This window comes from Apaloderma vittatum, unplaced genomic scaffold (genome assembly GCF_000703405.1).
Source record: "Apaloderma vittatum isolate BGI_N311 unplaced genomic scaffold, ASM70340v1 scaffold13783, whole genome shotgun sequence".
NCBI lineage: Eukaryota > Metazoa > Chordata > Aves > Trogoniformes > Trogonidae > Apaloderma > Apaloderma vittatum.
The window spans coordinates 1-26,475 of NW_009706492.1; the positions used below are offsets into that span (position 1 = coordinate 1).

The 26,475-nt window shown below is 41.3% G+C and overlaps 2 protein-coding genes across 2 annotated transcripts; one reads left to right on the plus strand and one right to left on the minus strand.

The window, feature by feature from the left end:
* Positions 1 to 532: 532 nt before the first annotated feature.
* MLH3 (mutL homolog 3) lies at positions 533 to 20,723 on the plus strand. Its single transcript, XM_009865817.1, has 13 exons — positions 533 to 2,653; positions 2,730 to 3,894; positions 7,200 to 7,298; positions 7,940 to 8,010; positions 8,965 to 9,069; positions 10,848 to 10,920; positions 11,562 to 11,633; positions 12,647 to 12,755; positions 15,969 to 16,128; positions 17,314 to 17,337; positions 18,523 to 18,604; positions 19,848 to 19,999; positions 20,637 to 20,723. The coding sequence occupies exons 1-13, from the start codon at positions 533 to 535 to the stop codon at positions 20,721 to 20,723; spliced, it is 4,320 nt and encodes a 1,439-aa protein (XP_009864119.1).
* A 1,333-nt stretch (positions 20,724 to 22,056) lies between these two features.
* On the minus strand, positions 22,057 to 26,136 carry EIF2B2 (eukaryotic translation initiation factor 2B, subunit 2 beta, 39kDa; the record flags this gene model as incomplete). Its single annotated transcript, XM_009865818.1, has 6 exons — positions 22,057 to 22,515; positions 23,422 to 23,488; positions 24,178 to 24,315; positions 25,195 to 25,290; positions 25,563 to 25,726; positions 25,988 to 26,136. Coding segments are annotated over 6 exons (772 nt in total), but the record flags the coding sequence as incomplete, so codon positions are not given.
* Between the last annotated feature and the right edge of the window lie 339 nt (positions 26,137 to 26,475).

Below are 26,475 nucleotides of genomic sequence, written 5' to 3' on the forward strand. Positions count from 1 at the left end.
GGCGCCCAGTCCGTTCCCAAGTCCGCTTTATTCCTTTCTGGGACGAGTTGCAGCAGGTGGTCTTCTGCCAGAATGAGGCCTTGGGAATTTGTGCGGGGAGGTTGAGCTAAAAGTGAGGGGAGAGCAGCTCGGTGGCTGCTTCTTGGTGATACCTTCTCTGTGTTTTTGGAAGCAGAAGGTGCTTGCTTGCAGATCCTGCAAGTTTTGCCTTTTCAGGGTTGGAGGTTGGTTTGGGTATGTTAGGTTTGAGAATCACCAATGTTGTTAGTAAGGAGCACAGGCTTGTGCTAACAGTAGAGAGACACTGTCTGAACAGGAAAGTGATCTCAGAAAAAGCCTCTGAATACCAGGAAAACTAACAAAACTATATTTATGTGGGTAAAATGAATAAATAAATGTCTTTTCAGGCCTTTAATTTGTATTAATTTTTTTTTTTCTGTTTGTTTTCTCGCCTCCCAGGGAGTTGCTTTAAGGAACATGGAGGAGTGAACTCCCTGCAGTTTCTTGAGTTTCTCATCTATCAGATTTTGACATGATCAAGTGTTTGGCGGAAGATGTGCGAGCCAGGCTGCGTTCTGGAGTGACTATCAGCTCACTTGGACAGTGTGTTGAGGAGCTTGTCCTCAACAGCATCGATGCCAAAGCAACATGTGTAGCTATCAGGGTGGATTTGGAAGCCTTTAAGATCCAAGTGGTGGACAATGGCTCTGGGATGGGGAGAGAGGACTTAAATGCAATGGGAGAGCGATACTTCACCAGCAAGTGCAGCTCAGTGGGTGACTTGGAGAACCTGACATTCTATGGCTTTAGAGGAGAGGCTGTGGCAAGCATAGCCAACATGGCCAGCATAGTGGAGGTTTCGTCTAAAACCGGCACGACAGCGAAAACATTTGTGAAACTATTTCACAATGGGCAAGCACTGGAAGTCTGTGAAGCCGAATTGAGCAGACCAAGTCGGGGGACTACAGTCACCGTGTGTAATCTGTTTCACCAGCTACCGGTGAGGAGAAAGTGTATGGATCCTACGCTGGAATTTGAGAGAGTGAGACAGAAAGTGGAAGCTGTTTCACTGATGCATCCCTCTATTTCACTTTCTTTAAGGAACGACGCTTCTTGTTCTATGGCACTTCAGCTCCCTAAGACAAGAGATGTGTACTCTCGATTTTGTCAAATTTATGGACTGGGCAGATCTCAGAAGTTACGAGAAATAAATCATAAATCTGGGGGATTTGAATTAAGTGGTTTCATCGGTATTGAAGGACATTACAACAAGAATATGCAGTTCTTGTATGTGAATAGAAGGCTTGTTTTAAAGACAAGACTACATAAACTAATTGATACTTTACTAAGAAAAGAAAGTGTCATTTGCAAGGCAAAAAGTGGTCCTGCAAGTAGACAGGTTGGCTCGAGTCCCAGTCATCATCGTTGTGGCCCAGAGTTGTATGGGATCTTTATTCTCAATGTGACCTGTGCATACAGCGACTATGATGTGTGTCTGGAACCTGCAAAAACTCTAATTGAGTTCCAGAACTGGGATGCTCTTCTAAGTTGCATAGAGGAAGGAGTGAAAATATTTTTGAAACGAGAGCATTTATTTATTGAACCATGTAATGAGGACATCAAAGAATTTAATGAAGATAATGACTTTAGTGTCCATAATGCTCCAGTTCTGAAGCCCTTGATCTCTGTGGAGAAGAGCATCCAAGACAGTTTTAAGAAAGCATGCAATGAAATTGCAAATTCCTATGAAATGTGTAACTTACAGTCAAAAGATGTCAAAAGGATATCCGTTACTGGAAAAACATCTTCAAGTCTTACAGAGTCAAATAAAAATCTTCAGGAAACTGAAGTCACCCCAGATGAGAAGATTGCTGAACCAACTGATCCATGTAGAAATAAAGCAGAGATTCCACTGCCCACTAAAGATGACACAGCTTCTAATTTCGTTATATCAGGTATCTCAGAGCAGGAACCAAAAGGCACTAACAGTTCCCCAAAAGCATCTGATACTCATCTGAAATGTTCACAAGATCTTTGTTCCTCTTACAGTGGAGGGGCCAGATCAGAAGTAAGAAAAATAGATGACGGTTGTGGTGACCTGCAGCATTGTGCAGAGAATTACAGAAAAGATATGGGAAACTGGCAGGGCAAAGTAGTGCAGAAAAGCAACATGGTCCATATCTTAAATAACGATGTTATTCGATTGCCACCTGAGAGAGAAGACCCTACTGAAGCAGAAACGGGACCTGAAACTGTCTCTGGAAGTTCATTGATGAGACTGTGTGGTGAAGGAGGAGGAGATGGAGAAACAGCTGAAGTCGCAGATGATGCAGGCGTAGGGGTTCTTAGTTCAATACCGGTAAAACTGTGCTCCGCAGGGCTCGTAACACGTGTTTTGCAAAGTGAGCCCCCACGTGAATGCGAGCAAACAGAAACAAATCTTGCATTAAATGAGCAGGGTAGACCCGGCCCTGTTCGTGCTAAGGATATTTTTGGCCACAAAGTTAATTTTCCAATTCAGTCTTTAAATGCAAAGGATATTTCCAGTAATAGAAATAAAGAATATGCAACTCCTTACACCAGAGATGTATGCATTGCTGGTGTTAGTGTGTTGTTGGAGAACAAAACTTTGTCAAATGAGGTGCGTGAGGAGGTAGCTGTGCCTCTTGCCACCAGTAAAAGGCATTGTGAGAGAGAACAAAACTTTGTCAAATGAGGTGCATGAGGAGGTAGCTTTGCCTCTTGCCACCAGTAAAAGGCATTGTGAGGTATCAAAGGTTACAGAATTGCCACTGGCAACTTCTTCAGGTATTTCTCACAATAAAGTTATAAAAAGCACCAGAAGACAAATAGCTGTGACGAGATCTCAGCCCTCTAGGAAGCTGAGCTTGTCCACACAGCTGGGTTCATTAGAAAAGTTCAGGAGATATTACGGGAGAGTCAAGTGCACGGTGCCAACACCATTGGCAGAGCGGAGTGAGTTTTGTGTCTCAGATTTTAATACACAAAATAACTGTGACTTTTCAAAGAATGAGAATGATAGTTGTGGTAACTTGAGCACTTGTGAAACTCCAACTGTGGAAGATACAGATTCTAATAACAGTGGCCAAGTTTTTAGTTCTTTGGAGGAGACTTTATTCTGCAGTGGAGAAACTTCACAAGACAAACGAGCCCTTTGTCAGACTCCTTTGACATTGTCTGATTACTCTCAGCTTATTAAAAAAAATACCAGTTGTAAAAGATCTCTGGCATCATTATCATCCAAACTGTCCAGAATGAAAAGTGACCACAAAGAAGTAAAACAACTCCGTGAACAATTCCAAACAGATTCAAGTAGAAAAGATGACCACTCTTGCGATACTGAATCTTCAAGTAATGATTTTTTGTATAATGCTTGTCAAACATATAAATCCTCAGTGGAAAAAATGAGGGAATGTAATTACAGTGTTTCTAAGGGGCAATCCGACAGTATGAGAGCAGAGCCCATGAAAAGTACAGTCAGCCCATCACCACTCGGCAGCATAGAAGGAGAGTGCACAGTCTCTTCGACCAGTGCTTTATCATTACCTGCTGCAAAGGATTGTACTGACATCTATAAAGACAAAAGTACGATAGATGAATCCTCAGAACAGGATTCGAGAGATACTGAGGTTCCTCATGTGACCTTCCCAAGTAACTGTGAAGTCTCTGCAGATAACAGAGTGACGGGTGATCCCAGGAATGATCTGTGGTGTTCAGACTGGATGCAGGATTTTGATGTTTCCTCAGGTAGGACAATATACATCAACAAAGCAACCGGACTGAGCACCTACGGCACTCCTCCTCCTGAAGGATTTCAGGCTGCCTGCGTTCAAGATATAACAACAATGGCTGTGAATGTTGTTTCAGAGAGCGGTAAGAGGGGAGGTGTTGGTGGTTGTGTAAAACGGGATGAGGAAAATGGTTATTGTTCTGTTAGGTGCGTAAAATATCTCGCTGGAAGCACCTGACAGTTTATACTGAAATAGCCACTGCCTTGCATGTAATGGCTGTATGGAAAACAGGAGGGTGTCAGGAACTATGAAATCAGTAAAACATTAGCATTCAAGATATTAAAAGATCATTTTAATGAAAGTAAAAGGAAATGTCAGCAACTTGTCAATTTAACAGATGGCTGCTTAGTTTTCACTGCACGTCATGACATTTACTGTGATCATAGTTATGTATAATTGTTGTTATATAAAAAGAGAGAAACATACCTCAAAGTAAACGTACCAGAAAAATATTGTGGATTTTAACATTTTGTCCTAAACGGTTGCTTTTCTAAGAATGTGTTGTTACTGAGAGTCCCATATTAAAATGATCTTTTTTCAACCTGCATACAAAATTTAAGACAACTCTTCAAAACCAAACAAAAATCTAACCTTTGAGAACGTGTAATCTCCTTTGGGAGGCTGTTGCTTCACACTTAGCTTTGTAGGAGATGTTGTACAGCATTGATGGTGGTTTGGTGGTGGAGCTTTTCCAGGGGTGACGGGACACTACGTTGTGTTGGTTTTTCAGAGGTGTAGTGTTCATGAGTCTTCACTGATCTGTCTGTCAGGTTTGGCTTTCTGTGCCCTCCTGCTCTGGCTTGGCAGAATAGTGTCTTTGATAATTTTCCCTTCCGTGGGTGTATCTTTGTTCAAAGCTGTGCTTTATTCTGTCTGGAGGCAAATTTTATGACTGAAGATGCAGCCATTCCACGTGTAGACTCTATTTTCTACTGCACAAGTTGTTTTGAAAAAGTAGTTTGGACTTCTTTCTAGTTAATTCTCCTGTGAAGTATTTGGCTAATTAACCATGAAAGCCTCTGGTTTGTTCCAGTTTTGTCTGTTACTTCCTTCTTTGTCACCGTTTGTAGAAACACTGATGCAGTAGCTGTTTTGGTTGTTAAACTGTTCCCTTTTATGTATAATAATTGATGTCAATACTTCTTAATATTTGTTGTGCACCACTGAAGTAAATGTGTTCTAAGAAGAACATCTATGGTGTTATTAGTCAAGGAGGATACATTTGTGCTTGCAACCACAAATGTACACTCCTTGACCACTTTTAATTTCTGTGATTTGCCAGTTTCAGATGCCCACAGTGCTGTTCAGTAGCCACCCAACGCACTGAGATGTGGAGCTTGACCTTCTGTCCAAAATGTTTGGATATCCTATTATTTTCTATCCAAAAGATGTGGATAGTGCATTCATGTTTATGAAGAGAATACCTCATGTTACCCTGGTACCTCGTGTTACCAGATGATGTGTAGTCTGTAATCTCTGAAAACATGTACTGTGTTGCATCTTTCTACCTCCAATGGCATTGTTCTTTCTTAGCCTTATCGTTGGTGTCACTCTTCATTGTATCAATGGTGCCACTCTTTCTTAACACAGTCAATGGTGTTATTCTTTGGCAATGTCTACTGCAACTTGTTTGCTTTTTTTAGGTTGAATGTCAGACCTCATAGACCTTCACAAGGTGTTTGAGCTGGGGCTAGACCCTGTAGAGCTTAGATTTTCTAAGTTCAGCAAACATGTTCTTTCATGTGTTTTTCAAATAAGGGATATGAATTCTTTTTAGCTGTAGGAATACATGTAACTGTGTCCTAACACAGGATTCGTGTCTCTTGATGTTGAGCGCTGTTTAGTACCACTGGTAAGACCCAGGAGTGGAGTATTTGCTATATATGCTTTCATTTTGCTTTTTGAAGTAGTGTTCGTAACCCCATGGTGTTAAATTTCGTGGCCCCGTGATTTCTGAGGAACAGCACTTCATAAACAAATTTAGGAAAATTACACTGGTTGGTGATAGGTGGAAGGAGATAAGAATAATGCATGTCTTTTTTTCCATGACAGCAGTGGCCATGTGCTATCTCTTCGGATCACAAGTCGTGTGCTCAGTAGAAATGCTAGGATTTGTAGGTTAGACTCAGGCATCATTGTACTGATTTGAGCTGATTGTTTTAGGAAAATTTATCAAGCTTTTTGAGTAATCTAATGCTGTGCATTTGTAGTAAGCTAACATCTCAGTTCAACTTGGTGTTTGTTGTTACGCCAGCTCTTTTTCCATTTTTTGTTACTTTTCTTACGTTATTTACTGATATGTCATTACACTGGTTTATTTTAATGATCTAACTGAGGCAAGTGAAAATGAATACGCAAGTATGGTAATTGTATGTGGTTTGCATGTGTAAAGTAAATTACCAGGAACCACGTGAGGACATCTCGTCCTCTGTTCTGGGTTTTGTGACCATGGGATGCTGAGTTACTCTTCCATGCTGGGCTGCCAGTTTGAATTCCTGAAAGGATTCTTGGTCCCCAGGGTAGGACCATCACTGGTCCTTACTGGAATGGAGCCAACACTCTGGAGTCTTTGGACTGGCAAAGAATCTTATAGAGCTTTTTCACACCGACCTTATCAGCATGCAGCTGGTTTTCTTTGGCGTTATCACTCTGCCACTTTTCCTGAATGCACACCCTTAATTTCTCAGTAGAAAGGAACTTTATTAATTCATTATTATTACACAAAGAATAGAAGTTTGAATTGTACCAAAGGAAGGGTGAAATGTTTACCACTGTGCTGGAAATCTGGGCCACTTTTCTTAACAATCTTGATAACAGTGCAGATTTGTAATATCATTAAATAATTTCTGGGTGGGTAGGAACATGTTGTTAGGCTTACTTTGATATCTCATGTGATCTCGTTGACTTGTAGTTTTCAGTTTTACAAGTTCCTGATAACTGTATTAAGTTTTGATAGGAGTGATGATGGACTGATATTTTGCCACTCCTTAATAGAGGGAATTCAAGAGTGTTTTTGACATCTGACAGACTACTATATGCCTCTTTTACTTTGGGGATAACACTTCTGATTGCACTAATTCTGGAAATAATTGTTAAATGTTTAAAGCAGCAGCCAGTTTTTAAGGGCAGTCCTGCAGAAGCCATGGTAGTATTTTAAAATATCTGATGCAGGTGTGTCTGGTAATTCTCATCTTTTTATATAGGTGCTGTTATTTCTCAATGTTAGATTGCAAAATCTGTGTGATACTTTAATTTGTTACTAATCTAATAATCTCATATGATACTCTAAGGACATGCTCATTTACAAGTATTTAATAATTGTATAGCTTTTTGTAATTTTATGTGCTGTTGAATCTGCAGCAGTAAATTTATATATATTGTGTTTAGGGATTCAGTTCAGGTGTCATCCCTTTAGAAGTGAGATTGTGCTACCCTTCCTTCCTAGACCACATAAAGAGAAGACTCTAGCAAGCCAGGATCTGAGAGGTAGGGGCAGCTTTCCAGGACACAGTGTTCTGTGGTTAAAAAAAATCAAAGAATTCTCCCAGATGTCCCAACAGGAACCCAGTGTTACTCAAGGTCTGTTAACAATGGGACCATGTGAGTCATCTCAAATCTAGAACTGCAAAAAAAAAAATCTTTTAGGGTTGAAGGCAGGTTAGGGGATACTTATTTACAGGATGAAATACCCAGTTCTTTGTTGAATTATGTCAGTAGTTTAAAGAATAATTACCTTCTCCCTTCTTTGTACTCGTTCCAACCTTGGAATGTGAAAAATAGGTTCAATCCTCACAATTTCTTTTGCTCTGGAAAGGATGAAATCATCCTTTTGGTATGTGGCTTTGTCCAAGGGATTGGGTAGCTAACCAAGTCTTTCTCCCCCACCCCATTTCCAGGGTCTGTTGAATTGTGCTGCAGCATGTTTAGGAGTCAGAAAGCTGCACAGTGACCTTCCTAGTTACAGCAGACAATAGAGAAGCCTGGTGTCATGTTCCATTATTTATTTGTACCTTCTCCTCTTTTTATGAAGGAAAAAAAAAAAGTATTAATTATGTGGGGTAGAGGTACCCGATGCACCTTCTGACAGTTGGTGGTAGTCCCTGTATTATCTGTGTGTTCCTTCCTAGATGCTGAAGGGGAGTCTCTCCAGTCATTGCTTTCAGAATGGGATAATCCCGTTTTTGTTCCCTGCCCAGAGGTACGTGTTATCTCGCTTCTCATGTTAAAATGTGACTCATTGTAGCCTTCTGTTATTTTCTGATGTGACGACTGAAATTGCAAATATTGTAGTTGTTGCATATAAGTTATCCAGTGATACATTAGACTATAGACCTGACAGTTACGTGTTTTTATAGACAGTTTATGTGTAAGTCTTTGTCGTGGATTATTCAAAGTCAGAGAAGCAGGTATCAGGCTGAACTTTTGCCTTACATAATTTCAAAAGCAAAATATTATTGTAAACTGTCTTTCCCTCTACAGACGTAGTCATCTTAAAACAAAAAGTTGTTGAATGGCAAAATTGTAATATACATCTCTGCCCTCTTTGTGGACACAGTTAAAAACAGCTTTCTTCTCTGGGATGCAATGGATCTTAAAAGCGTTATTTTACTGTAGTTGTTTTTATAGCCTGGTGGAATTATGGCATGTGAGAGGGAAACAATGTTGGAACTTTTAGAAAAACTTCCTTTGTTGTCATGAGGTCACATTATCTTTAATCATCATGTTGTGTGTGTGTAAACATATGTATGCAACCATTTCCACCTGCAAACAATAGGGATGGAGTAGCAAACCACCTGCTGGTGACTTTCGGAGAAGGAACATCAGTTCGGTTGTTGCTGTGACGTGCTCTGACTCATTTCAGGGCAGTACATCTTCTGGAGTGCAGGCTGATAGTTAGCTGCAGGTTTTCTGACAGGAATGCATTGAAGGTTGCAGGTAATATCCAGATGGGAAAGTACATGAGGATGGAAGCAAAGGGATTGCCGGATGGTGGCTTCAGCTGGGACAATTCTTATGCAGAAAGCTTGGTTTGCCAAAATACAGGGTTGTTTCCAGTTTTACTTAGAGCTGGTTTGTTGGAAGTATTTTGTGTGTGTTTGGGGTTTTGCCATATCCTTTATCATCCCCTTGATCTGCAGTTCTGTTTTTACAGATTGCCGTTGATGTGACCAGCGGTCAGGCTGACCATCTGGCTGTGAAAATTCACAATATCTTGTATCCTTATCGTTTCACCAAAGACATGGTTCATTCAATGCAGGTACAATATGTTCTATTACTAGTCCCCCCCCCCCCCACCCAACGTTTTCTTGTCCCCCCCCCCCCAATTCCCTCTCAGACAGTGAGCTTTGTGTAGTGGGAAAGAGGTATCCAGGGAAATAGTTCATATCCCTAATTTTCACAAGCACAAACAGAATTCTTGGTTGCTGTGTGATACTGTATGTCATGCCAGACCTAAGTCATCAGATTCTTAATCAGCTAACTGCGAGTGACTCCAAAATTCCTTGACTACAGTTAAATCAAATCAAAAAGTAGCCCTGTTTCTGCTGCTTAGGAACACTGTTAACCAAATCATACTTCAGTGGGCATGTTTTTATATTTTTTGTAGGCTTTTACTTAGTTCATATTCCTCTGAAATCTGTGTCCTGTGTCTTTCTTTTCTATTGATCTTAGAAATGTGATTTTTCAGCAGAGTAGCTTCAAAAGCAAATCCCACATTTTGTAGGATTTCACTTTAAGGTTTAGGTCTGCTCTGAAAAGTGATTCTTAAAAATGGCATCATAACATCAAGTCTAACCATTTTAGTGCTTCTTTATCAAACATTTCGAATGTTAGCTTAAAATCTAATCGAATATATGGCTTCAGCTTACATTCTTTGATGGTTTGCCTGGATAGAAATGTGAAAGTGGATTCTCTCCCTCACTTGCATCCCAATGACAAAAGGCTTAGAGACCAAGTTAGTGTTTTCTCAGGCAATTAGGTTGCTGACTTTGAGATTGCAGGTTCTCGCTGGGAGGGGTCTAGTAATGTTGATCTCCAAATGATTCCCTTACTTATGCTGCGTGTGCAAGAATAACAGGAGTAAATAAAGTTATCACAGTAAACAGATAATCTTTAAAAGAGCCAGAGGAAAGCTGGAAAATGAACGGTACCATTTTTCTGTTCACTTCTCATAATAAGAACTGTTCTCTTTATTTTTACCTAGCAGGTGAGCTGTGCACATGGGAGACAGAGAATTCAGAGTGAGCTTTATCTTATGTGGTCTGGGAGAAATTCCTCCCTAACACCACATCTGTTAAATGAAGTCTAACAATAAGATACTGAAAGCGTCTATTCCCTGTAGCTCTGGTTGATTTCTAATGCTTGAGGGACAGGTGAAATCAAGTCATAGAGGCAAATTCTATATTAGAAAACGAGGAGGCAAAAAAATGCTTCCTGGCTCCTACAGACATGATCAGCACAAGTCCTTAGTCACAGGGCAGGTTAAAAAAGGTTGTTTACAGTCTCTTTTGGAGATACCAGCAAATCAAATACTCAGTCACTGCGCACAGTTTTAATTCCCAACACAAGGAGGCTTCTACATCAGCGTTTAATCCATTCTGTAAATTTCCAGTTCCACCTCCGAACAGTTAGAGATCTTGGCCTTGTGACTCTCTGAAAAAAATTGATCCAGAATTATTTTCTTGGGTATTTTGAAACTTTCTCTTAGTTGCAGAATAAACTGTTTCGTGACTGATTTACAGTCCTTTTACCATCTGCCAGTATTGTCTTTTAGCTTAAATAATTGCTGCCTTTTCCATATTTAGCCCCCCACTGTATTTATAAAGAATAATTATATACCTTCTGAGTCTCAGTTTTGCTAGGCCAAATACTTTAAGCCTTTGGGCTTAGAAAAGATGTGGTTTCCACTGCCCTAATCATCCTGCTAGCTATTTGTTGTACTTAATCTGTTTTGATTGTTGTCTTTTTTTGTTTTGTTTACTTTGATTTTAAAAATAATTTTACCACTGGGTAATGATTTTTCTGAGTGTCTTGCAGGTTCTTCAACAAGTGGACAATAAATTTATCGCTTGTTTAATCAACACTAGGAATGAAATGGATAAAAAGGCAGGTAAGAGTGGCTAACATGAACTCGAGGTGGCTGTCAAGTGCAGTTAGACTGCAGAGGGAACACTGTCCTGTTTGTATTCTCGTCTTGCCTTGAGATGATATTATGAGTAGAGGAAAATGTTAGTCTTCACTTGAAATTTCCTGGATCTTCTTTATTTTGGACATTGTTGAATGTTCCTACTGCCTTCAGATTAGTGTTATAAAAATAGATTTTACTCAAATTACTAACGTCTTTCAGACTCTGTTCACAGCGTCTGTACATATTCATTGTTGAAGCTTGCTGAAGCTGTACAAAAAAGCCATTCAAACCCAGTAGCTCTTGTAACATTTTAAAAGACAGTATTAAACAGAAAAGTTTTTGGGTGACCTCAGCTCTCATTCTGGAGTTAAACGAAGATGTCGATAGACCAGAGTTTCTGGCTAAATCTAAGTACCTTAATTTAAATGCCAATTTGGATCACTAATTTCTGTTCTCTAGTGACTTTATGTTCTGCCAACATAGCCTCCTCCTCACTTTATTTCTGTAAAACTGGCTGATAGTTATCTTCTAAATGTGGCCTCTAGAGGTGGTCATTCTTCCCAACCGGTGCAACACTCTGGCACAAAGTTGCCTTTTTCTCATCTGTTGTGATATGTTTTTAGATGGAAACCTCTTGATTTTGGTGGACCAACATGCAGCTCATGAACGGATCCGCTTGGAGCAGCTTATTGCAGGTGAGGATTCAGATGGTCTTAGAAAGAAAGATAACCAGTGCACAGAAGAGTACAAAAGAGCTGTCTGGAAGTTTGCTGACTAACTTACTGTAAGGATAAATCTGGGATGCATGGAACCAATAGGATATTAATTTGTCATCTTTATCCTGGTCCCTAGGAGAGTCCAGATAGTCAGTATCTGTAGCAGCCATAGTATTGGCAGCTGAAAATTGTTACAGCATTTCCAAAAATAGAAGATATACTCCCTGCCCACAGAACTATCAAACTAAAATAGTCCTGACATAATGAAAGAGCAGGAAGACTGATAGGAGAAACAATGAAGCGGAAATAGAACATCAATAAGATTATGTGGTTGTGTTGTGAAGAATAAGACACAGGATGGAGAGTAAAGAGCATAGTTCATTTCGTCCCTTTTTAGCTGAATACTGTGCTTAAAGGCTAGAATTTCCCCAATCTGAAACTGTTTGCAGAGGGATGATGGTCTTCTCTGTAAGCTCATTAGCCATTGGTTTCCATGTTAAAGAGCACAATAGCCATCCCTCAAGTATTTAAAAATCATTGACCTTCTCTTTCATCAGTAAATACTATGCAGTTCCTGCAGAGAGGGTGCCAGGAACTCTGCTCCTTTTGGTCAAGTACTGAAAAAAGTTAAAGACTGAAGGAGAAATGCCTAATGAATAGTATTTTAATGCCATTTATATCAGACTTTTCTGTGCAAAACTTGCTCTCTGTGTGTTGGACTAAATATATCAGTAGGGTTTTTCTTTGCTATTTAGGGTGACTCTTTTTTTTTGGAACTGGTGGGAAAAAACAAAGTGGCATTAACCAGCCTTTCCCCAGAGACTAGGTGTCTGGTTTGTGACATTCCCAGTCCTCCACAAGTTTCAGGAGAAGGCATTCTGTGGTCACTTTTTAATCCAAACAGAGGACTGCATGCCAAACCGTAGGGTCATTAAGGGTAATGCCTGCATAAATGTCCTAAGAGAAGATATTTCTAAACAATTCATTCACAGACTCCTATGAGAAGGAAGCTGCAGCATGTGGCAAGAAGAAATTACTGTCCTCCTCCATCTCTCCCCCTTTGGAAATTGAAGTTACAGAAGAACAAAGAAGATTTCTACGGTTAGTAGTGGCCAGTAGCTCTAAACTTTTTGAGACGTCTCTGTTGCACAGGAAGAGCTCTCTCTATTGCTAGATTAACATGCAGCTCAGGAAAGAAGCTGTTGATTCTTTCCTGAGCTGAGACCAATCAGCTATATCTGTGCTGAGGATAATAGTGTGCTTCTTGGCACATCGTTACAATATCTCAAGACGAAAACCCGGTGGTGTGCCGCCTCTGTGCCTCTGCAATGTGCTCTGGTTTCCCTGGGAAATTAAACCTCCACGTGTGGGCCAGGAGAGTGCCAAAGCCGTCTCTGACAGATCCTACTGCCTGGGGCTCGTGACTTGGGAGTGCACGCCACAGTGCTGTGCCCACAGTGTCGTGGAGTTACTGATACGACAGGTGCCATTTTTGAAGAGCAGGATGGGCTATGACAAGTTCGTATTATGAATCCTTCAGAAATAAATTCCTTAAAAGGAATGTTTTGGAATGGTGGACCAGCTACTATTATGATATTTAACTTCTGTACCACAAGAGTTTAGATAGAGATTTGTTGTTGGACTATTGCAAACCTACCTGAGAGTAGACAAACTTTTTTTCCCCAAAAAATCTTGTCTGTCATGTGCCACATGCATCTGTGCTTTGGTTTTTTTGTTGTTTTTTTCCCCCTGCATTGTTCTTCATTTTCAGGCATATTTTAGCATCCATAGGATTACCTCATTATTCTCAGACTGCTTTTTTTTCTGATGTCTGTGGCCCACTCAACAGCTTTTAAATTATTCCTTGTTAAGAATGTTGCCTGTGTAGGAATACACTTGTTTGGTGTAAAACCTTTTTGGAGTGTGTTCCAACCATAACAATATCACTGCTCTATCTGTTTGGTAACTCTTTTGTGTGGCAATGTCCAATACCAGAATTTCCAAAGAGAAACGTAAAACACTGTTATGTTCTACCTGCCTTAGGAAAAAATATAAAAAGGTAACCATTGCAGTTTGTGGTTCAGAAATATTTGGATGCTTTTTTTGTTCTCACCTCTTAATGATGTTCTTGCTAACATCACAATATTTGTAATGCCTCTTGTTGAACTTTGGATTATTTTTGCACTTATCCTTCAATGTCTTTAATTTCTGGTATATCTACCTTTGACACTGGATGGCCAAAACTGAGTACAATATACAAAGTGAGGGTGTACCATTGATTTGTACAATAGCTTTGCAGTTGTGCCCGTATTTTCTGTTTATTATGCCCACACTTGATACTTTGTCTGCTTTTTTAGGCTATTCCTGCTTGCGTGAACTGCTTGTTTATTGAATGGTCATGACAATGAAACATGGAGTTGTGGCTGAGTTTTTTATTTATTTTTTTCTATTTAAGTAGGAGCCAACAGAAGGTACAAATAGATCAAATTATTCCTGATGCTTTACATTTATTTGTCTTTAGGAGCAGTGAACACGGGTTTTCTGTCCACTTTTCATCCTGCTTTTTTCATTCATCATTTTTTGACTTGTTTTAAGTTCGATGTCAGCTTTAGTCTCAACTAACTTAAATAATTTTGTATTTTCTACAAAAGTGCCTGCTTGACCATTCCCCTTCTTTTCCACATAATTTGTATATTTGTAAACAATTACAAATATACAGATGAGAACTCATGTCATGTTAAACACTGACCATCTGGTACCAGCATACCTTTTCTCCGTGGTCTCCAAGTCATCACAAATGTTACTTCTCTATGACAACTTTTTGCATTTGCATTTCTAGCCGCATTTAAGAGGCAGCATCAAAGATGGCAAGAGGCTTTTTGAAAGAGCACATGAATTCTATGAGCTACTTTTCTTCATCAACTAAATCACAAACGTACTACAAAAATCAGTCAGATGAAGGAAATCAGAGGCATGGTTTTCTTTTAAGGACACTGGTTGAATTATTCAGCACTGGGATGTGAGTTGTGATTTTTAGTTATCACTTGAGATAATTGATTCAGGAAGCTTAATGGTGCTGACATTTAGTGGTGCTTTTATTGTGTTCGTCTTTAATTTATCAGTATTTATTGGCAGTTCCTCTCTTTACCATGACTCTATCTTTTCTACAAAGTTACAAATTAAAAATTCTGTTGTTATTGTTGCTGGCGGCGTATAACTGTATTCTGGGGTAAGGTTTGATGTAATAAAATAAATTAACTTCCCTAAAAGATCTTTCTCTTCAGCTATATTTGCTATTCAATACTTCAGCTAGACCTCTGGTTCACCTGCAGGTTTTCTGTTATTTGTCTACTACGCATTGTAGTAATGCATTGTTCTGTTGACTCTCTTGAACTTCCTTTTAGGCTTTTTTTTCCTTAAAAAAAAAGAAAGGCCTCATTGACTTCAATAGCTGCTTGGACTCTGTCATTTCACCACAATGGGCTTTTTCTGTCTTTCTCTGCTCTTGTTGAAGGCTATACGTGTCTTCTTTTTGGGGGTAGAATTACACAAGTCATCTCCATATGGAGGCTAATGTATTATTCTCAGGACTGATTTCAGTAAGTTTAATTAGGTTCTTTTTTGTTCAAAGAATTTCTTTTCTAAAATTGACCTTCACCACCTTTGTTTTAAGTGAATATTCCATTAGTTAGTAAACTATGTATTATTACAGTTGTTTTCATTTTGAAGACAAATGCTCATTTGACTGTGAAGTCTTGGTTTTGTGTGTATTTTTCCAGCTATAGGGTCACATATGTCAGATTAAGTAGAGGTTGTTCTTTCATGAGTTTTCTTTGCTTAATGGGATATAAAGCTCATTAAATCACACATTTCTTACAATATTTTTTCCATTGTAAGCCTTTCCTATGACATGTCAATTGCAATGACATTTTTGGGGGGAATAGACTTAAAGGAGTCTTTATGCTGCGTAATTTCAATATTTGGAGTGTTTGTATATTGAACCAGACGCTTGGTGCATCTTTAGAAAAGACAGATGTGCAAATTTAGATACAAACTTTCTCTCCACATAATACAGGAACTCTTAGATCTTGTGGTTCTGGAACATGAAATATGCACAGTAGACTGGAGTGAAGAAACATGGCTGAATGTAGGCTGAAAGGACAAAATTACTTGGAATCTTGTGATGCGAGAATTTTAAGACTGGAAGCTGTTGCAGGAGGAAGCATATATGAGGATTACAGAAATGTTTACATCTGCTGTGAAGACGTAGCTCCTGTGGTTGATGTCTTACTTCTGGTATTTTTTTTTCCTCAGATGCTGCTACAAAAATTTGGAGGACTTGGGTCTTGAGTTGTCATTTCCTGAGACCAACAGCTCCTTGATTCTAGTGAGGAAAGTGCCGCTGTGCTTTATAGAAAGAGAAGCCAATGAATTGCGTCGGAAAAGACAGCCTGTCACTAAAAGCATTGTGGAGGTCAGCTGTGGATAGGGATGAAATTGTGATACTGGGTCTTGTTCTGTGTTAATGGTCCAGGGTATTAGAGTATCTTTGTTATAAGGGAGATGATTAAGTCCCCTGGAAGATGTGGAGGCTTTTAGTAGCTATATAGCCCCACAGCTGAAGCCCCTGAATTGTAACAGGAAGGATAGGAAACTGTTTCAGACTTGGGCTAGTGGAGAAGCTAAGAAAAATAGTAGATAGTACAGGTGTTTCAATAATTTACTGCTCATGAATCCTTGAATGAAGAGTAAAATAGTTAATATTGCTCATACAGAAATATTATTTGTTAGAACTTGAAGTTGTTTTCATGGAATCTCTACATGGGCAGTACAGCTTTCTAAAAGCTGCTGTTCCAGATGTTCTGCAGTTTAACAAAGTGATTGCTGAACTGATTACTTGCAGTTTTCATTGTAAACAATTCTCCACAATCATAACTGCTTCAAGAACTCCTTGAAAATTGTTTCAGGAATACTGTACTCAGCCACTAGGCTGAGCCACTGCGAATCAGTCCGCTCTTGCTATACATCTCTTTTGGCATGGAAAAACAAAGAGGGAAGAGGATTCATCTCATTTAATTTTCTTTTCCAAACTTGATATAATAGGGAAGAACTCGAAATTTGCTCTCCCGGTGTGATCTGAGAGGCAAGAGCACTAGAAGTGGTGGAGGAGGGGATCAGGTGTGTGCCTCATGAGCACTCATTCTTTGCTGACGCCTCAAGATCTCATGAGCGTTTGGGCAGATCTGTACTGCAGTCCGTTTTACTTTAATAAGGACTGGTGGCACCTATTAACGATTGATTATGAATTCATTGTATTTTAGACATCAGAAATAACTGCAGACATGGACTACTATCCAAAGAAGAAAGGGCAGCTATTTAAAGATAACGTGCATTTATTGCACTCTCAGGTAGTTCCATTACATCCATTCTGCAGATACAAAACTGATGCAGAGAGAAGCCAAGAGATCTTATAATATACTTGTGATAGGTCAGGGTTTGCACCTAAATCTTTCATCCTGCAGCCAGTATACTAGCAAGAACATAATTTTTCCTAGTTCTGGCAGTTACATAGTATTATACATAGATGTGAACAAAGCAGGGTATGGGCAGTGAAAGTGAGAAATCGCAACTGTTGATATTACTTTTTTTTTTTTTCCAGGAGCTTATTCAAGAACAAGTTGAGGTGAGTTGCTGTCTGCTTCTAAAGTGGACTGTAATAAGACAAAGCTTACTGCATAAACCAAAGGGGTTAAGTGCATTAAGCCTCAAATGAGGCAGGTGGACTAGATAGTTGTGGTTCAAGCTGACTGGGACAAAGAACCGTGCGGTCTCCACCTCACTCCTCCCCCCACTCCCATTTCAACAGTGATGTGGGGTGAGATAATTCAACTAAAAAGGCTCAAGGGTTTGAGATTAAGGATGGAAGGGGAAAATAATTTACCATTTAAGATGACAGGTAAAGAACCAGAGTGACCTGGGGAGAAAAAACATAGTTTTAATTCACCATGACCATTTACAAAGTAGGATAGTAAGAGGAATACATCAATAAATATGACCCGATCTTAAACACGCTTTGCCCACCACGCCCACCCCTTCCATCTCCCCGGCTACCTGTTCCCCCTCATCAGTGCAAAGGCGGCAGGCAGTGGGGGGTTCGGTCCATCTGGCCATTCCTCATTGTCCATGACAGCTCCTCCTTGAGAAAGGGGGCTCCATGCAGTCTCTATTTTCCTGCTTCGTGGTGTCCGCCTCACAGGAGGCAATCCTCTTCCTCCTCATAAGTCCCTCGGGGCCACGGATCGCTTCAGGCTTGTCCCTCGCTGATGCTCAGTCTCTATCCCCTCTCACATGGGGCTCTGCACATACCGACACATCCTGGACCTTCTCACCACCGTCGGTCCCCCACCTGGCAGGCAATCACCTTCCTGCCATCTCAAGCACCGCTGGATTCAGGGAAAGCTCCTGCTCATTCTCCTTCTCCTCCTCTGAGACTCCTCTTCCCCTCTTTCTTCTCAGGGTGACAGTCCTTTGTTCTCCTCTCACCTCCCCCTCCTCCAGCAGAAAAGCTCCCCAACATTAAAGGCAGAGCAGCTCAAAACAAGATGAAACCTCCTAAATACCTTGATGGCAGAGGTGCTGATTTGCCTGGCCCTGGCCAGAAGCAGGTCTAACTCCTACCTGGGGGTGGGGGAGGCTCTCGAAGTTTCGCACGAGGGTTCCCTCATTTCTTCCAAAAAACCCCCATCAGACTCAAACCCCTGACAATAGTACACTAGCTTTTTCTCATTTTTAATTTCCTTTATGTTACAGTTCTTCCTTCTTATCATATTAAATAGAAAGTAAGATGATATTCTCTTACTGCTTTTAGCTTGTGCAGACCACAGGAGGAAGAGCACGAGGGACACTGCCTTTGACGTTTCTGAATGTGTTAGCTTCCCAGGCCTGTCACGGTAGGGAAACTCTACTTTTCTTGCATTATTTCTTTGTATTACTTTTTTAAGCTTTTCTATCTCTACACAACATCTTCCCTGAGGCAGTGGTTTCAGAATGTGTTTCTGGGAATTCCAGGATTACTGTGTTTCATAGGGTGACGAGATGATGGGCTTTTCATGGACAGCACTGTGGGGAACATGCAATACTGCTCTAATTTATTCATGTATGGGCCTAATGTACTTTCCAACTCTCACATGAAACACAGAATAGTTCTGAGATGTGCTCATCTGTGCGAGCTCTAAACTATTGAAGTAACAGCACTGTGAAGGGGAAGGGGAGGTGCTGGAATCTGCTTGAAAGCAGCAGGAAAGATTTAGACATACTTCCCAAACAGCATTTTTTATCTCATGTAAGTATCAAAAGTGCTAGTTTAAGCGTGCCTGTGACCTTTCAAGTATTTTTTGGAAGGAGTGCAGTAAGAATTTACATCTTCCAAGGGACTGTGGTTTTCCAGCACCTGGAAATGAGCAGACCTTGAAGGTGTAGACTGCAGTAGCTCTAGCCTCTTGTGGCAGTTCCTGTGTTACGCTATTAACAAGATTATGCTCAAGGGGTAAACGTCAAGCAAAACCATCTATTTGCATGGAGTGTCACTGCATTCTACAAATGGTAGACAATACATGTATCTAAAAAAGTCCCACAGCTGAAAGGCAGTTTGCAGATGGTCTTGGGCATCTGTGCAGGCTAAAGACTGGAAACACCTCTGAAATGACTCCTTAATGTTGTGTTTGGATTTCCTCTGGATACCATTTAGTGCTCACCTGTGAGGAAGGGATGTAGTGGCAGGGCTGGCATTTGGTCTTGGAACTGGTGGCTGTCAGTGGCAGGCACATAGAACTGATAAAGACTACAGAACTGATATTAGCTGTTGTCTTACGACTTTGATTTGTTAACTGGTGGCGTCTTCAGCCATCTCACACACGCATGTATTAAAAAGAAAAAACAAAACCAAGCAGCCCATTTGCCTCTTGCAATGTCACTTGAAAAGCCAAAAACTAGTAATCCATCGGACTTGGGTTAGGTAAAAATTTAAACCATGGAAAGCTGATCCTTATGTAGCCGGCTGGTTAATCGAGCTAAACTTTAAATCTCTGGGACCTGCCTTACTTTCTGTGAAACCCACAGCTGCGGAGGGAAGTCCGCTGGGTGGTTTGAATTCTCTTTGGCAGCGTGTGCAAGAATTTGTTGGGTTTTTTTCAGGAGCTATTAAGTTTAATGAGCGTTTGACTTTGGAGGAGAGCTGCAGGCTTATTGAAGCTTTGTCATCTTGCCAGCTGCCCTTCCAGTGTGCTCATGGAAGACCTTCCATGATGCCTCTTGCGGACACAGACCATCTACAACAGGAAAAGCAGGTACTGTGTGGGACACAGATACGCCTCTGGTAATCCACGCTCTGGATTATTAAAGGCACGTCATGTACGTGTGTCATTATGTGTGTGAGAACTAGAGTGGGCCAGTTTAAAACCATCATCACTGGCTGTATCTTACGTGAATTTTTACATAGCTTTTAACAGTAAAATAAAACTTTAAAATATTAAACCTCTGTCCTGCAAACACTTTCGCAAGGATCTTAACATATTTCATTTGAATGGTGACATTGACTTGAATGGAATCCACTAATCCTTAAAACTAAGCATGTTTGAAGTTTTTAAGGGTAAAACTTGGAAAACTTGTAGATTTTGATATTCTACTAGTGGAAAAGATGCTGATTGAACAAATGCCTGGTTTTTCAAAGTTTAAGATCATATAAAATGGGGGAAGAAGGCAAAGAAATAGCAACTTTTAAATTAAAAAATCCCAACATTACTCCTTCCCTTTTGCTATTACTGTGCAATAATAAGTTATGAAATTGGACTCTGTTGAAAGTCAGGTAGGACTTTGAATTAGATATTAAACAAATTTGGAAATGACTGTATTAGGGAAAAGGGTATGGAAGCACTGAAGTTCACTTAGTTATGATGTAATGCTTCTTAATTTTTCTCCCTCCAGCCTAAACCTAATTTGGCTAGACTGCGGAAGATGGCCCGAGCATGGCATCTATTTGGGAAAAAAAAGACACCGATCAAAAAACGTTAAGACTGTAAGCTGCAACCACCAGAAGTGTTGGTATGATCCAGGTCCCCCTGTTGTACCACACTACCGTGTGTGGAGCTGTTTCTGATCTAAGTACTGGCCTAATATGCAGAGACCAGCCAGGAGAACATGGCAGGAGGAGCCTGCTCTTGTAGCCTGGAGAAGAGTCTCTATCATTAATGAATTACACTGTATGCCTGAGCCTTACTGGAGGCAAGAAAATGCAGCCACTCGCAGTTACTGAAGTGTTTTTTTGCTGCAAGCACAGCATGATTCTGCACAACTGAGAGAAGACTTTAATTAATGTGTTGTATAGTGCTTTGAAAATGGGGAGGTTTTTATTAATAAAATTAACACTAAACTCTTTCTTTGGGCTCATGGCAGTGGTTGGAATGAGGATCAACCAGCTCCCTAGTATATACAGGCCAACTTAGGATGAAAAAACATTCTTTTTATTTAACCAGGCAATGAACGACACACCCAGCTGTTTTCTCCAGCTCCCTGCAGTTTGCATTCTTGAGTGAAAGACTTTTAAATCCTAGCATAGCCCAAAGTTCTCAAGGTACAGAAAGTTAGTCCCACATAAATGGCTAAACAGCCCCATAGCATTTTTTACAACAGACAGAATTTTTTTTTCACAGGTTCCAATTCTATTTTGTATCTCTGTTTAAAGTAGAGGAGTAGAATTTATTTCAGAACAGTTAAAGAAGATGATGTCCTTGTTTAGTCACAGACATCCAACTTAAAACCAAATCACGGAGATATTGACATAGATGAATCAAAAGCAAACCAAGGAATGGAAACTACTTTCATTTCATGCTTTAACTGTGGGTTAGTGTAATGCCATACACTGGTAAAAGCAATTAAGGAAGAGTGATCGATTGACTTCCAAGAGCCTGAGATTTCTAAGATGTTCCATGCTGCCCCTTGCAAAAATCAAGAACTTCCTGAAGAAGACAAGATGTCCACTCAAGAAGAATAATGAGTCACACAATTAGCACAGGAGAGAAAAGACCTTCAGACTACAATAAGCAAAGTAAGAGCTTGAGCTGTGCCTTCCAACACGGAGGTGAACAAGCTAGCTGGGACTTCTGAAGGTTTGCCTTTCATCAAGAATGGAATGTCTGTTCCAGCATTGTAGAAAAAGCTGGTTTGTATTTCAGCAACTCACCAAAAATCCTCAAGAAATTCTACCCAAAAAGCCCTTTTTGAAGACAATTGTCAATGGATTCCTATCACATCCATATGTGGAAGCACAATTTAAAGCCCACCATTGCATCATAGTTGCAGGCAACTCACTACACAGGTAAAATTTCTGCTAGTTAGGGAAATAAAATGTGCTTAACAGTGAGATCACTGTAAACAGCCTCTATTGCAGCACACTTTAAAGTAACAGCTTAGCTGCCCCAGAGAGTCAAACGTATGCCTTGCCATTTCAAAGTCAAAGTGGGTTAGCAGCTCCATGTGGCTTCTAACACAGCACAGAGATGAAAACCTGTAGAAGAGCTTTGCCTTCTGTTGCTTTTGCTGAGAAAATTCCCCACAACAACCTGTCTTTGCAAAGTACACTTTAATCAGCCGTTATATCTTTCTGAAGAGAAAGACAGGAAAAGTCTGGAGTGATGTGTTTCACGGCATTAGAGTTCATAGTCGTCGGGATGATAGAGCTCACTCATGAGGCGGTAGATGTAGGAAGGCGCGTTACCCCCGATGTTAGAAATGAAGAGAGTAATGAGCTCTGGAGGGACGTAGTCAAACACAGGGCAGTGAACATTGATCTTTGCCAGGATCTCCCCTGTAAAGCGAACAGCAGCAGTATTAGACAAAGCACCACGAAGTACACGTAGCCTTCTGCACATCTTCCTGAGCCCTGGAGAAACTGGCTATGCATGTGCTACCCTGAGGTCAGTACTGAGACAGCCTGAATACTTTCCAGTGTCCTCACTGATGGCACTGAACTACAGACACACAGCAATCCTGGATGAATGGCAACACTCTATTCTGGTAGCTTTTCCTGTTAAAAACCCCAGATCCTCTCTGAAGTAGATTTACTATTTGCAAAAAAACCTGCCAGTATGTAATAAGAATACAAGAATCCCGATGCTGTGACAGTTATTATTTAAAGAAAAGCTCAGAAGGCCAAAATCAAAAACCTGTGCTAAACCCGGAATCTTCAAGTCTTTGTTACATAGAAACAGGGCTTTGGAAGAGACTTTGCTATCTGAAAATGGGCTTGGGAATTGATGCCTTTCCTAAGATGGTGCCTGTGTGGGAAGCCCACTGCAGAGATACTGGGTTTCAACAAGTGGATCACGTAACAGCGTTTCAGGAAGCTAACAGGAGTTGTAGGAAGGAAAGGAAACTGCCCTTGGTGTTGGGCATCTGCTGTCCCACAGGAAACTGCCACCTGCCTGGCACTATCATCACAATCCTATAATAAACCACTGATTATTTCAGAGAAGAAGCAAAAGCACAAAAATAGCATTCATAGGAAATCCTTCTTCTCTACTTTCTGTAATGGAAAGTTACATATAAAATAGGACAGTTCCCAGCACTTTCTAGTGCTAAAGACAATAGGAACAGATATTCTGTCTTGGGTTACAGGACAGTCTTACGTATAAATATTGTTACCTATTAAAATAATATGTTGAAATTACAGTCTGAACCAGTTCAATCAGCCTGTATTAAGAAGAACCAGTACCTTCCGTGAATGGCAGCACTTCCTGTGGTGACACAAACTTGTAGAATGAATCTTCTTCGTTAGGGAACTGGAAGAGACAGAGTACAGGAAGGTCAGTAAAAAAGAGACTGCCTCATTGTCCTAGTGAAAACATCCTGAGTGCTGGAAGGAACCAAAGCAGCAGAAGATGACTTGCCAGGTGATACTACATCTGTCTGCAGTAACTGCGTACTGCCTGTGCCTAGAACCTCTGTAACATCTAGAGGTTTTCCCTCAGAGCTTTTAGAGCCTTCTATAACCTGGCTGCCATTCTGCAAAGCCTAGGGAACTGGAGCAGAGAAGTGACTTCCTCAGTCTGCAACTTCATCTGACAGAACTGAAAAAGTGTGGAAGAAACAGTTTAGACCATCTTCACGTACCTCCTGTCAGTACACAGGGTCTTTCAACATGAAGATATAAATGGAAATCCGCTGTGGTTGAAGATAAATAAGTATGGTGATGTTAGTCTCTAGTAGGCAGTGGTCTACATCCCTATAGCCAACGCAGTGCTTACTCAGCACTTGTGGCAGAGGAGGTTTTCTTCAGGGAGATCCCGAGGCATGTCAGATTTGGGTGAGGACCTCCTACCTGTAGTAGCAGCATTAGATAGGGGAGATAGCTCATTTACCAGCCTCACCTTGGGACAGGCGGTGCCTTCCACCCTAAGCTTCCAGAACCATAAAATCACCCCCATCTCTGTGTAGAGCACGTGCAATCTTGAAGAGCTGCTGTCCTTACCTGCGGTGAGAGCTTGAACATGGGGGCACACACTATGAGCGGAGTGGAGTGGTGTTTAGCTGCCAGTGCCAGCGTGTGAGTCCCACTCACAGCAATCAGGGCGCCGTTGGCCAGGATTGTCTTTGTACCAATGATGACCTTAAAAGGTAAATGAGCATTAGATAGCACGTTCCACAGCAAACTGGGGAAGGAACGCTTCCTGGCTCAGACCCTGCAGGATGAGCTGGAGGAGGCGTTTGTAAGAACAGCCAGGGCAGCTGGATGCTGATCTGTTTCATCTGGCACTGGCTCTGTACCGAGATGTTCCTCTCTTAACAAAAGAATGACTCCAGCATGGTGAAGCCAACAGAGAGAACTTCAGAGGACAAACATATGTTCTACTGCAGGGAACACCGAGCAGAAACTGGGCTGTGTTCCCTGTTGTTCTACTAAGCCTGCAGAGTAAGCTTTATACAAGTAACTTCACTGCTGGCTGCAACAATTCCCTTGCAGTAAAATGGGAATAAAGCAGTTTAAAATATATAGATAAGAAGTTATGTGGCTAGATGTTATTGTTTGTTACAAGTACTTTTTCTTTTTTAGTTTGGGGTGCCGAGTCTTCAGCTCTATAAAAGCACAGAACAGAACTGTTGGAAAAAACACCTTGGTGATTCCCTTCACCATCTGCCTTGTGTTCCAGGCAAGTGGGGTTTCTCCCCTTTGGAAATGCTGCTCTTTGTTCCATCTTCTTTAAAAACTGAAGTTAACCCTCTGAGGCTCTCCTGCCTTGGTTTCTTGTAATTGCTGTGCCTGTTAGCCACCAAGGCAGAAAAATGTATCACTCTGCATCAGTCATCATGTTGACTTGGGGTTCCACACTGCATCTCAGCCTTACACCCTGGCTGTAATTAGGGACTAGTAGAATTTTAAGTCTTCAGTGAAGAAAGGCATCCATCACTGCTGGGACCTGTAGCTGGTCTGAGAGGCCTAAGCACCCAACCTGCCATGAATTCCCTCCTCCACTGAAGCCCTCCTTACCTTGTTGACTCGAGACATGACAGCAAAAATAGCTGCATCGCTCATGACAGTAGTTTCAATGTTCTCTTTAGACAGTCGGACAGCCATTTCGTGACCCTAAAAAGAAGGAGAATCCAGGTGGTCCCCTGGGACATAGCTCCTCCACTGCAGTCGTAGAGATATTAGCACTGAATTCTTGTTTGAACTGCAAAAATACCAAGCAATGGAGCACAAATACAGCCCTGAAACTGAAGGACACGGGGTAGGATAATGAGTTATTTTCAGTCTCTCAACTTCTATAATGTTCCACTCGCCTCCAGAGACAAGTGTTCAGTAAGAACACGCAGGACAATGTGGTGCCTGGAGAAGGCAGCCAGTCTGGGCCTCACCTGGCAGAACGGCGCACACTCCGCCACAATGACCTGGAACTTCCGCTTGCGGGCGGCTTCCTTCAGGAAGGCCTCAACGGTGCGCGAGTAGCCAATGGTCATGATCACCTCGTTGGAGTGGATGTGCTCCAGTGCCTGCATGGCAATGTTATCGGTGGTGCCCTCTGAAACAGAAGGAAGCCGTGTGTGGATAAGCATCCAGGAAAAGCAACGTTTCTCAGGTGACAAAGAGCACAGGCCAATAGCCCCCCATACTGTTCCCTCCACTGTTCCACCCATCTCTGTCTAACCTAAAGAGGACTTACGACTAAGTCCTGGGAGCAGGATTAAATCCTTACAGGTTTCTTTCCACCTAAGAGAAGGGGGAAGCATCAGTCCCATCCCATAAGAAGCACCACTTCTGGGCAGTTCAGACCCATCCGTACCTAGCTCTATTAGCAGCTCATTAATAGCTTCAATAACGTTAGCTCTGAGGGGGGGGTAAGGGGTGCTGAAATCCTCGCTCAGTCCTCCAGAAGTCAGGAGTTTGTGCAGGGATTCTTGCTGGTCGCTTTCCTCACTGCGCCCGTGAAGCCTGTGGAGAGAAGCAGCTCTTCAGCTTCAAGAGAACATGCAGGGGCATGGCCAGGCTGACTAGTGTCCCCACAGCACACTTGGGTCAACAGAGAGGAAGGAAAACCATGTCACGGAGCTTCCCTGGCTGTCTCTGGCAGAAAGATGCCTAAAGCTCTGCCAGGAAGCACCTTCCTAAGTCATGTGCAAACACCGCAGCCCACAGATGAGGCACGAGCTAAAGGCTGCTGCTTGAGTGAGATGGATCCTCCTGGGGATGCAAGGAGAGAAAAGCCCGAGGTCAGGGCAGAGATTGTTCTCATGCACCCACAACACAGGCCAAGTGGAGTTTCACTAGAGG